Source organism: Python bivittatus, unplaced genomic scaffold, assembly GCF_059951505.1.
Source record: "Python bivittatus isolate LINGU-HERP-01145 unplaced genomic scaffold, Pbiv_v1 ctg000220_np1212, whole genome shotgun sequence".
Classification (NCBI taxonomy): Eukaryota; Metazoa; Chordata; class Lepidosauria; order Squamata; family Pythonidae; genus Python; species Python bivittatus.
The window spans coordinates 8,032,710-8,045,735 of record NW_028277048.1 but is presented as its reverse complement, the minus strand read 5'-3'; the positions used below and the strand labels follow the sequence as shown (position 1 = coordinate 8,045,735).

Sequence of the window (13,026 nt, the reverse complement as noted above, 5' to 3'; positions counted from 1 at the left end):
AATCCAATAAGAATCCTCTTATGCAAATTCCGCCCATTATATTCAGAGGCCTTACCCCAAACAACTTTCCCTGGTAACTTGTCTCCTATAGGTCAGTTTTGCCTGTCTCCCATTCTATCGCTCTTAACACTACCTAAAACTTGCTTCTTAAGGTCTCTTTTCACTGGGCTATGTTTTTAGATAGGAAGCAGCAGTTACCCTTTATTATTGCTTTTAGCTCCCAGAAGCTATTCTTGCATTGCTACCTGAGTATCAGACAGGAAGAGACCACCTTCTTCTCACAGCGGGTATTTTCTCAGTACTGTATTCAATACTCCCTAGAGAAATACTATACTGATCTAACTCCATCTTTTGTGGTTTAACAGGGTCAAAGATTGAGTTTTTTAATTACATAGTATGTAAATTGACAGATCATTGTAACAGCACCTGTTACTGTTCAGGGTTTTATGAATAGCCATTGTTAATAGATACTTGTCAAAGTCTGTAGTTTTTGAATTTATTTTCCCCTGCCTTCAGTGTCTAAAATTCACTCCCTCTCCATAGCCATGGTAATTGTACTGTATGCTTCTAGTTCAGGATTACAGTCACACATCTGATGAAGTTTACTGTAATTCAAAAGAGTAAAAATCACCCAGTCACTCTGCAGTGAGATGGGCAGTGATAAATTTGATATATATTTATATATAAAAAGTTTATGCCAACTTGTTTTGTTTAAGAGCAGTGCCTTAATTATTTTTTAGCAAGCTATCTGCTCTACCAGTTGGCAAAGGGAAGGCCTTTTCCTAGGTACAGGGGACGCGGTGGCGCAGCGGCTTAATGACGCTGAAAGTTGCCGGCCAGAAATGGTCGACACTTCAGTGGTTCGAGCCCAGCTCCGCACAGCAGAGTGAGCTCCTGCTTCCTCCCCAGCTCCTGCCAACCCAGCAGCTCGAAAACTTACATGAGTAGATAAATGGGGACGGCACTTGCATGGAAAGATGGGACCAAGTTGCTGGTAACGCGGAAGCCGCGCACGCCTGAAAATGGTGCGAAGCAACGGAAACCCCGCCTCCTGTGCTTGCCAGCTGGGCTCTGCTCTAGGAAGGAGGCAATGGCAAACCACTTCCGAAACACCTTGCCTTGAAAACTGCAGGGACTCATCCAGGCAGTCGCCACAGAATCGGTAACAATTGAGTGCGGATAAAAAAAAAAGTAAAACATGTTCCTCCCTGAAGAAACCTGAATTATGTGCAGAAAGCCTTAGCCCCTGGCAGGTTACAGAACTTAGCCCAGGCTGCAACAGGTTTGAATCATTTATTGGAAGTTTCCAAGTATAAAACCATTTCTAAACCAATTTTCTACCCAAAAAAAAAAAGAAATTCACAAAATGTGCTATGTATTCCTCCGATGCTCATTGACCAAGGCAAGCCACATAAAGAGAGATCATTGCAAGAATACAATGGGGGCTGCCTTTCCCCTCCCCCATTTACTCCTTCTCCTGTTCTTGCATCACCAGTAGTTGCAAACATGGAGCCCCAGCACCACTAGGTTCTAGCAAGAGGAAACTACACATAGTAGCTGCTGCAAGTCCCTCCCTTTGGGAGGTAGACACCAAAGCAGTACGATGACAGCATGAGGGTCAACAAGGGCATGAGGAGCCTTCATCCAATCTTCTGCATGCGATGCCATTCCACTTGTGGTAGGGTATGGATAGCAGGTGAGAAATGAGAAAATTTAACTTAAAAGCTATGAGTTAAAAGAAGTCCGTGCAAAGACTACATTCCTTGCCACGGCCCAGAACTGCATAATCCATGTTTCAGTAACAGAGCCTCTGATGCTTAGTCTAGTCAACACTAGCCCTGTAGCTTGAAAGTCTGATGCAGTCTCTCAGCCTGTTCCTTTAGAGTCTGGATCTCCTCCTGAATGAAATCAGTCAGGGCTTTGCGCATCTCCATCTACAAGCAAAAAGAGCCACAATCAACAAAGCCATGCAAACATATTCATAATGATTGGGTCCACACACCGTGTTAAGTCATAAACAAGATTTTGGCTTTGGTTTGGCTGGCTACATACATTCTGCTGAGCCCGAACTAAACAGACTACATTATGGCTTAGTATAGGGTATGAATCCAGCTAATGCCTTGCCATATCGAAAGCCTGTTTTGCTAGAGCCACAGTGCATCACCTTTCCCAATTTGGTGCTTGCCAGATGCATAAATGGTACAAATCTAAGCATTCTCATTTAGCATGCTCATTGAATTTCCAAAAGTCTGATGTGAATCATACTAAGGAGGCCACCATAAAGTCAGCATTGGCAACCTCTTCAGTGACTGGCATAAGATTTAAAGAGAAATTTCAACTGTTTTTTTAAATGTAATTTCTTGAAGTTCTATGGATGCTGTTGTGGCTAAGTTTCCTGCAGACACCATGCAGTCAACCTCTGCCATACAATACTTGTCCGATCACTACCCCTGGAGTACAGCTTTCCCAGAACCTTCCCTCTGCACTCACCGCTGACTTGTTTTCTGCCCGCAGCCGCTCTAGCAATGGCCGGACACTGAATGGCTTCCCAATTAACACAGTGATTTTCTGTAAGGAAGAAAATACCCTGTAATGACATTTCTAATGAGGATTTCTGGATGCAGTGTGCTCCATTTTTACAATTTCCATGCTGATTGGAATCCATTTTCCCCTCCCCCATCCAGTTAAGCCCAAACCCCCTCACCTGTCCAGCTCGGGGCACGTAAGGGGGTGCATTGGGGAGTACATCATTCATTCCTAGGGAAATTGAAAGACAGAATAGTTATTTTTGATCCAAGACCTGGTCCTTGTAGAGATTCAAATGACAACATAAAACAGGATTCCTACATATTTACTTGTTGCCCAGAAAGGATCATTTTGGCTCAAAGAAGAACTTGCAGTTCTAAACCCCCAGTATTCCATGTTCCTAATGCAAATAGTTTACACAGATATATACTTCTATGCTCAGCTAATTGTGCAGAAGTTCTTAGAAGTTTTCTCGTAATGTTATTATCCTGTTCAAACAGAATCACTGCAAACCAGTTTCTCTCACCCTCACACAAAATGGCAATTACTGTGAACATTCTACATCAGGAGGTGGGATTATGCAGTCTTCTAGATTTTGTTGAAATCAGCTCCCAGAATTCCACCATGGCCATTGATTTCTGGGAACTTTAGCAATGCCTACACCCTATCCTATTCTCAGTAAAGTCTAGAGGCGTGGGACGGAGTCAAAATTGGCAAAATGGAAGATGGAGCCCCGCAATGCAAGCCCTGCCCCATTTGAATATGCATGTTCAAAAGGGGTAAGGCTTGCATTATGATGCTCCACCCTCCATCTTGCTGGCTTTGATATTCCCTCCATGGATGCTGCTTCCTATTCTACACATTAGAATGATATCAGCAGCAACATTAAACATATATAACTGCTCTCCATACCGATTCCCTAAACCTAGTCAAAATAAAATATAAAGGGAAAAAGTACTTTATTATCACCATGAAATTGGGATCTGAGGACACATCCATACAGATGTTTCAGTGTGCTTTCCTTGTAGAATATCTTGCTCTGTCCTGAAAGCTGGTTTCTGCTTTGCTTTGTTAATGAGGCTGTGAGGGGTAGGGTTCTAAGAGTTTGCTGTGGAGCAAGTTTAAGATGCAGTTATTTGTGACTGCATTTTCCCTCCCACAGCATTCCCATTCCCATTCCCATTTGCTGGGTGTGGAAAAACAAGCGCCAATAGCTATCCTTTATGTAACAGGGGCAGGATTCCACACTGACAGCTTTTTATTGCTTCATGTTGTCTCTCACTCCTGTCCACTGCAAGGTCACCTGGGGCACCTGATACGGAGACTATATGATAAAGTAGCCTCCATCATTCCACCTCGTGAATCAGGCACCGCAGGTGATACATACAGTGGGTAGGATCATGCCTGCAGTTGGGGAGGGTGGCAAGCAGGTAGCACAGTGTGTGTGTGACAGTAAGATTATTTCTAGCAAATATGCCTTTACAGTCGTATTTACCCTCCCATCCCACATTTCCTCTGCCGTCTGCTGTCAAGCATGTTGGCAGGTCACATGAGGGGGGGCAGTATTGGCTGAAGTGCAAGCTTCATGCTGCCTCCTACATGGGCTGTGAGCAGGACACAGAGAAGATCTGGGAGCAGAAAGTACAAAGAGAGAATTCCTTCGTTTCAGCCCATGCTGGTATGCTGCTTGGGCTCCAGGAGGGGAGAGTAACTTCAGAGAGAATCTGACTGCTTCGGACAGCACTATCTCTCTCATGACCCACAGACAGCCCAAGGACAATGCTGACTTTGAAGTCACCCTCCCCTCCTGGGGCCCCTATGTGGCATCCTGGCAGTTTGTGTGGGAATGATGGTGGACCCACTTCAACCAGTGTTGTCCCCCCACCCCCACATTGTGTGATCTTGTCAGACATGCAGCAGGACTAGTGCTGGCCCCCCTGCATGACCGGCTTATCAGCCAATACCCACCACAGGCAACCAGGGGGAAGGGAAGGGGAGGGGAGGTAGCCAAAAGTGGCCAACAGGTACTGGGCAGACCCCAGCCCCTGCTACTTCATCAGCTCAGTAGCCCCAGAAACTCCAGACATTGTACAAATCTCAAACCTTGTGCCAGGAGAAAACAGAAAATGCGACTTTTACATCAGATCAGATAAATATAAATCGGAAATAGCTGGCATTGGCTATGGGCTGCGTCAGGGGGTATGTCCATTTTAAGTAGTTGGGGGCTGGATATATGTGGTTTGAGGAAACAGATTCATACTGGAGTTGTATTCATCCAGGGGACCTTACATCACAAAGAAGAAGATTCCCAAAGCTTGGCTTGTATGTGCAGATGGGGAAGAGTTTCTTGTTCCAGAGTGCCTTGTTGCAGTGCTTCTTTCCCTACTCACAGAAGAAGCCAGCAGATGCAAGAAGGTCCAACTGCTGTACAATGGTTTGCCACTTTACATTTTAAAAGCACCCTCTGGAATGGGCTCCTTCTCAGAAAGCTACTTCCGAAAAAGAAATGGTCAACTAATAAGGACAACTGTTTTGTAGTCATGTTACTCTATTGCAGTAAAACCAAAAAAGGTCTTGTGGCACCTTCCAGACTAACGCATTTATTATCCTTTAAGCTGTCACAGATCATAGTCCACTCCAGCAGATGGTGAACTGACTTGTGAGTTTCTGCCAGCTTCTCTGAGCACATTTTGGACATTTACTTTACTTCTAAGACTATTACAGTCCTGGGTGAGAAGAGCTACTTCTTCTGATATTATTCCTCCTGCATAGGTGTTAAAGGAAAATAAGGTTCAAGAGACCTATCTCACATTTAATCTGGCCATTTTAATTCATAGCCACTGTGAAAATTTTGTCCCCCCCTCCCCACACTCCTGACTGAGGTCTCACCTACATGCCAGAGTGGCAGTATAATTGGGTGCACACGGCACTCAGCCAGAAGACGCCCGATACCTGGAAGAAAGAAAAAGAAGCAGAATTAAAGGTAATAAAGTTGCCCCAGAATGCTCCTCGCTTCCTAGAAAAATACCTACCCCATTTGAAGCGCATGAACTCCTGGGTCATGTTCACTTTACCTGCAAAAGAAAGATGGATAAAATGTGGAGCAATTGGGTGCACTGCAAGGCCCCTGCTGAAGCTGGCAGTCCCACTATGGCAGCAATATGCTATGAAATGCATCCATGCCTTCTAACCCCCAGCAAGCTCCCAGAATAGCTTCCAGCTACTGCTACCTTCTGGGAACATGTGCACCCAGTCACCACAGTTGAGCTTCTCTAGTATATAATCCATGCCTTTCTGGTAGACTCCATCTCCTGTGAAAGGAAGGAACAGAGTCAAGCTTTTCCATCCCACACGCTCCTTACCTACCCTGGGGCTCCTAAAGCATATCCCCAGCTAGACTATTTGTCATCCCTGCTTGGAAAAAGAGACACTTATATCTGTAAGATTTTCATTTAGAGAGCCCTTTTTATCTGCAAAGCAACTGGTGATTTTTAGCAGATCTACTCAGAAATGTTATGATAGGTTACTATTATTTTCATTGAATGTGGCAAGTGTAACACTGGGAAATAAAGGTCCAAAGACCTCTTGCTGCCTCAATATTTAGGGAGGATCTCAAGATGGAAAACTACTTTTCAGTCTGATTTGGGCACTTCTGTCCTTGGTCCTGATATCATCTCTCCATTTGCATCCCAAAAGCTGCTTGCCCTGGTTAATGAATCCTATGAAAGGATTGCGTGATGATTCAAATTCGCACTATTCGAAGTGATATTTCTATGGAAAATAGGGTAATTGGTTCCAGCTTGATGGAAATAGGCAATGAAAATTTTCAAACATAAATGTTTATATGTACATTAATAAAATATTACAGTAATTTTAACATTATGCAGCTGAAGTTGATTTTTAAATCGATCAAACCAACCAACACCAACATTAAGCATTTCCTCTACTTCATTATTTTTTTCTTTCACTCTCTTAAACAAACTTAAAACTTTGTTCTGAATGGCTACTCTGCCAAGGGGAATGCGTTTTTGATTGCAATCCTCCATTCATACAGTTAAAAGATGGTCTGTTTCTGTCATTGTAACACTTCTATTCCTTGTAGATGTTTGCAAACCATAAAAAGCTGATGCAACTTTACCTTTTTCTTTTATTTCCCCTGTGTGTTTTATAATATTGCACACCATAGATTCAGCCATTCCAACATCTTGTCCTATTTTAGTATTGCTATGACCACATTCATGTCGTTCAGTTACATCAAATTTTTGCTCTAATGTCATAAGGAGCCTCTTCTTTTTTAAACTTGCACTGTTTTCCTCTGATGGAATCTTCCTTTTCTCCATTTTGCACACACAAAGATTAGCAGTGTCTAAAATCCCAACCACAACTGTGCATGCACTAGCTTCAAGTATGCACACGCTAGCCTCGCATTAACTGAATTTTGGGTCTCATTAAACACAACCTGGTATCAGTTTACAATATTGCATTATTCGAACTCACACTAATTGCGACCTACCTGTATTCCTCTATCAAGTAAACCAACTACATACCCCGGCAGACAGGAACGCATTGCCCGAGGCTGAAGAAACGAGAATGCAGCTCCTTGGTGAAGCAGATATCAGCAGCTGTTGGGGTCCTGAGAAGGCAATAAAAATATGTCACAATATTATCATATGTTCACCAAACCCAAACAATAGGGACTGAATGGGGCCCCTTCTTTTTTCAGGGAACAGCCACTCTTCCTCATGATTACCATCGCATCTTCTGCAAGTTCCAGACGTGTTGTAATTTCAGGATACCTGCAGAAGACACAACATTAATAACGCGACCAATCCAAACCCATCACTACCAACCAGGAAAAAAATGCAAACATAAAAATCAGGCAATATCAGAAAGCTGTTGGAGTGGCTTTGCAGTTAATAATGGAAATTTTTTACACAAATCACTACCTGGAATGTTTGTGATTCAGGGGAGAGCCACAGAGTTTGATGACCCTGCCTCGATTTGACTTGAAAGGGTGGCTTAGTTTCTGTTTTTAAAACAGGAATGTTTTCCTCTGACTACCTTTCAGTGTGGAATATATATTTTACTATTGTTGGTCACACAGTCAGCCAAATGTTTAGACTGGATTTGGCATTTTTATCCACCTGCCGAGACCTTCCCAAGGACCTGGGATTGGCAGATGTTGTTGTTGTGGTGGTGGTGGTGGTGGTGGTGGTGGTATTATTATTATTATTATTATTATTATTATTATTATTATTATATCATCATCCGGCCTTTTTTATATGTAGCTCAAGGAGGCAAACATACCTAATACTCCTGCCTCCTCCTATTTTCCCCACAACAACAACCCTGTGAGGTGAGTTGGGCTGAGAGAGAGTGACTGGCCCAAAGCCACCCAGCTGGCTTTCTGGGAGGACTAGAACTCACAGTCTCCTGGTTTCTAGGCCAGCACACCAAACTGGCTCTCTTATGCCTCATGTTTGGTGGTATTGCAGCTTTGCTACACATTGAAATGTTTAAAGAGGATTTTGTGCTAAAAAAATACCCTTGCTGAGACTCCAGTTTTAACTCCTGGGTGGCTGATTGCTCATCTTAGGAATTTACAAGTTGTATCATTCAGACAGATTGGAATCTTGAGGGCATGGCTCAGAAGCTTTACCACACTGAACCTTCTTAAAAGAAATATGCTTCTGGAATAAACTATAATGGAAAATATTATTCAAAGTACATCTGAACTTATTACAAACAGTGACAAGTTAAACAATAGGTATCATGGACACATCATTCTATTTGTTAGTACAGTTATGCTTTAAACCTTTGCTTCTTTTACTCATTTATACCTTTTTCATAATTTTAGTGATCATGATTTGTAAAAAATAGAGGCAGATAGACAGCTAAAGATAAATACAAATATATCTGAATACTGAATGCTAGATATTGTTTGAGACAATGTTAGGAATATGAAGACATTCTTGAAGAAGGAATGCAAGAACCATTAAGGAAATGACAACTTTTTCGGGAAAGAAGAAAAGGTGAGAAAGAAACTCAAGATAAACCTAGTGTGATTCTGTTTGGCATAAGAGGGGATAGAGGGATACCTTGGCAGGCTTTCAAGATTCTGTTATTTATACCCTATAATACTAAAGTAGAATTCCAGTAATCCTGTCCCCTGACCTGGCTTACCTTGAAGGGTTGGCAGGCAATAACCACCAATTCAGTGACTTACTGTAAATATGGGATCTATTATGGCGTTTTTACCAAATGAGTGTATGATGTGTTAGGAAAAGTATCAGAGAAAATTTTAAAAGACAAAAATAACTGAGATCAAATAAACTTTGTTTAGATGTGTTTCTGTTTCACAGCCATTACTAGCATTGTTTGATTCAAGATCATTTGCACTGGAAATCTTCAGTTGCTTTCTTGCTGCAAAAATAGTTAGCTAGAGGGTCTAATAAACTTACTCAGAATTTGAAAATGATTAAATATTTGACCAAGCAAGATCCATTAATTACTATACTGTTTCCTGTTCTTGCTTGCTTTTGGCCGAACCCTGAACCACCTACTTCTGAAACATCAGCAATGTAAGCTCCAGACCTCTGCAATTCTCTTATTTCCTTTCTCCCCTTTCTTTTCTTTCCTTTTTTCATGTAAAAACAGTGCATGCGTCAACTGATCTATTTCGGTGCATTCATAAATTTTCCTTGCTGTGTTAATTATATTGCTATTGTTGTTGTTGTTACTAGATGACGTTAATGATAATCATAGCAATAGTATAACAACCCAGACTACAGGCTTACATTTCTAGCCCTTAATAAGAGCAAATTAAAAGTTCTTAATGGAAGTTCGGTGAAAATGGGAGAAGCATCCCCTCTTGCTTGTTAGATGCCAAATCCTAAGAAAATGATGGGGCAGTCTCTCAAAGATAAAAAAAAGAACAACCTTTTCCTCAAACTGGCAACCCTTCCCTTCCCACAGCATACCCCAAAGATGTGGATCGTCCATGCAGGACTGATGGTTGCAGACAGTCAAGAGGGGGGTTCCTGGTTGGCGTTTCTCAATCAGCTCATAAAGAACTTCTTCATTATGGATATTCAGCTTGTTTACATACCCTGAACAGAGGACAACAAGGCAATAGTGTGGAAGGCAGCAGGTACAACAAACACTCAAATGGATTTTATTTATTAATCACATTTATATTATAGAGTTCCAAGGATCTAATTCAGATTGGAGCAAGCCAGATAGAATTAGGATTTTAGACTTCTGGTATTCTGTACACTTACAGTGTTAGTTAGTATTATAGAATGTTTTGGGTATTCAAATAATTTCATATATATGGGTCCAGCAAAGAGACCAAGGTCATAAGCTAGACTGGAAAGTCATAAAAAACATCCCAGAAGAAAGGAATGGAAAATGATCTCTTCAGTGTTGCCAAGAAAATTGCAAACAAATGTCCTGGAGTTGAATTTGACCTGAGGAGACTCAAGTCAAGAATTTTGGTGCCCCTTGCCCTCAGACAAAACTGACCAGTGGAAAAGGCAAGGTATATAAATCAATTGAGTACATTGATCAATCCATCCCTGAGCTAATATCCACCCCCTTCTTTTTCTTCCCTGATCTACTGGGGTTGCTAATCAATGTCCAGAGCTCAGAAAAATGAGAAGCCTTCTTCTCCAAAATCTGCATCATGCATAGAAAAACTAAGACTGGGATCTCTTCCAGTCACTTGGAACATGGGCACAACCTGAGCCTTGCTCTTCCTAATATTCTAAGTAACCTCCTTGATAATGTAGTCAAGGAAGCCTGGAGTCACAGATTTGCTTGATCAATCGATCTGCCAATCAGTCATCAGTCAAACAGAGTAAAGGTAATAAATACTCACTGGTCCAGAAGCAGCTATAGGTACCCACCAATCCCATGACCAGCCTGCTGGCCAAATTCCATGGCAGATTTGGGAACTGAGGAAAAGGCCATTTCACTTCCAGGGGCATCTTCCCATCCCTGGTGATCCTCTAGAGGCAATGCTGTCAGCTGTCCTGTGAATGGAGAGACAGCAGAGTGCTTTTCAACCAATGATTTCCATTATATTTCTCAGCTCACAGAGTTTGCTTGTGCCAAATCCTTCCCCTACTAAGAGGTCTCTGCCCTAACTTGCAGCTGGCATCACACCCTCACAGGATCATCTTTGCCCAAGGATTGCCACACAACATTAAAAAGCATTGCCCTGTATTTTGCAAGAACTGCTACAGTCACAAAACAGGAAGTTATGCCAAGAACACCAAAGACATCTCTCCAAAATCCTGTCCTATGACTATGACACCTCAGATTATTATTCTCTCTATTTAAAGATACTCATCATCAGAATTAAGCCAAACCATGTAACTGAGAGAAAAAGAATGCAGCTGAAATATAATGGCATGCTTATATGAGCCAGTACCATATGACATATGACTACATAGATATAAGACATGTAGAAGCTGATAATATTAATTCCACCTTCAAACAATTAACAAAGCATGTCAGTATCATGGATCCACCCCAGCTCCAGAAAAACTGGTTTGGGGAATGAAAAGGGTGGCATATACTATTATTAGGGGAATAAAGGTTTTGAGATGAACATCACATGAAATTATATCAAGAATAACATCTGGGAGAAATAGGAAATATTTGGAGATAACATAAACTACACTCTGGAGTAATCCCACACCCATTCATTTGTCTTTAGATTGGCTCTCCACAGCTTTAAAGGTCTGGTTCTCAATAATTTTAGGTGCAAGAAGCATCTCCCGATCTGAGTTTCTTTCCACATTATCACAGCTCTCTCCTCAGTGTACCAAATACAGGCCCCAGCCCAAGTTACCTTCACAGATGGTGCTCAATACACAAGCTGCCAGCAGGTATATTTTAACCTAATACTGTTAACATCATTATAACATTATTTAAAGTTTCCCTTTTGGAACTGAGTTAATAAGCATGTTTTCAAGACAGCAGAAAAGTCAGGCATTAGCTTGTTCAGCAGTTTGGTTGGAGCTGCAGGCCAAGCAAATAGGCATCATTGCATCTTTACACTGGTTGCTTGCCTACAATTTATTCCACAGGAAAATACCTACAGCTAAAAAATATTGCTGGGATACAGGAGAGGAAAAACGAAGAGATGCATAGCTCTAAATAGCAGCTGGCAATAGATTTTCTGCTGAAGAGACTTTGAACAGAACCAGTTTATCTGAGCATCAATCTGGAATTTTGACAGCAGTAATCTTTAAAGGTTGTAAATTCCCTTGTAAATACATGATGGGGAAAAGAGCATGCTGAAACCGTAATAATGCTTTGCCTCACACACACCCAGAATCAATCCTGATTTTTTTTCCCAGTAAACCTGTCACTTCCTGCCCTTCTGGAAGTGGGAAGGGACCAGCTGAAGCCATAACACTTCACCCAAATGCCATTCAGTATCATCAGCAATTTCTCCTACTGAAATATACAACTCTTGTTCATCTTTATTCTCCACTTTTCATGGGGCAGAACAAGGATGGGAAAATAGCAGAGAGCAATTCCATTTTCTTCATGGCTGCAATATGGTTTTTTTTTTAAAATAAAAAAACTGAATCTCCAGGTTGCCAGGCAGCAACCTAAACCCTACCAACCTCCATTTGCTTTTTTGTCCTACAAAGCAACCCCCGTCTTTCCCCACCCATTTCTCGAGCCTAGTCCTCCCTTTTCATCACTTTGCAAAGTCACTGAACCACAGTGAACTACGCTGAGCCACAAAGAACATCCGATCTCTTCACATATACTCTCTGTCTGCTTCTCCCACTCTACAAACCCTCCTCTGCTGGTTGCCAGCTTGTATCTGTGAAACCTCCTGTCGATGCATTAGTTGCCCGCCACAAATTCAAGAGGTGCAGCTCTCCCACTGAACTTCTACCTGCTGGGCAAGTGTTACAACCACAGAAATACAATACAACCCTCCACACGCATAACTTTATCGAGATGACACCTCTGCCCAAAAGATCATTCCCGGATTATTTTACGCGCCTTCTTATCAGGCCGTTGTGCTTTCCTTTCTCCTGACCGCCACTTGGGTCACCCATCAAATCCCACTCACCCACTTCCACTTCCCCTTCCCCGGTGCGATCAGGTGCGTCTCCTGTCAGCCTCCTCGTCTTTCTCCCGTGGTGAAAGAGGCACGCGCAGCCCCAGCGCGTCCCAGTTTTGCAACCTCTCGTCACACGTCGCTATATCTTTTCAGCAGGGCTTTCCAGGGGGCAACCGCATCAAACATTGCTGCAGGATCCCGACTCTGAGCTGCTGGAAAAGGCTATCCCGAGTGACGCACTTTCGGGCGAGCCCATGGAGATAGAGAAAAGTATAGAGGGGTAGAACGTCTGATTCCGGTCCAATCATGGTTTAAAAAAGGCCCCCGCTTGATGGTTCTCTCTAGGCGGGCGGAGAAGGGTTTCGCTCTGGCTCTCGTCGTCTCTATGGTGAGCGCCTCCGAACTGT

At 42.4% G+C, this 13,026-nt stretch overlaps 1 protein-coding gene across 1 annotated transcript; it reads right to left on the bottom strand.

Annotated features, from left to right (window-relative positions):
• Positions 1 to 1,284: 1,284 nt before the first annotated feature.
• On the bottom strand, positions 1,285 to 12,884 carry TAFAZZIN (tafazzin, phospholipid-lysophospholipid transacylase). Its single transcript, XM_007438637.4, has 11 exons — positions 12,629 to 12,884; positions 10,406 to 10,559; positions 9,507 to 9,635; positions 7,277 to 7,322; positions 7,074 to 7,159; positions 5,757 to 5,837; positions 5,559 to 5,600; positions 5,416 to 5,478; positions 2,705 to 2,757; positions 2,491 to 2,568; positions 1,285 to 1,934 (listed from the first exon to the last, which is right to left on the bottom strand). Exons 2-11 carry the CDS (start codon positions 10,512 to 10,514, stop codon positions 1,833 to 1,835), a joined length of 789 nt encoding a protein of 262 aa, XP_007438699.1. The 5' UTR covers positions 10,515 to 10,559; positions 12,629 to 12,884; the 3' UTR covers positions 1,285 to 1,832.
• Between the last annotated feature and the right edge of the window lie 142 nt (positions 12,885 to 13,026).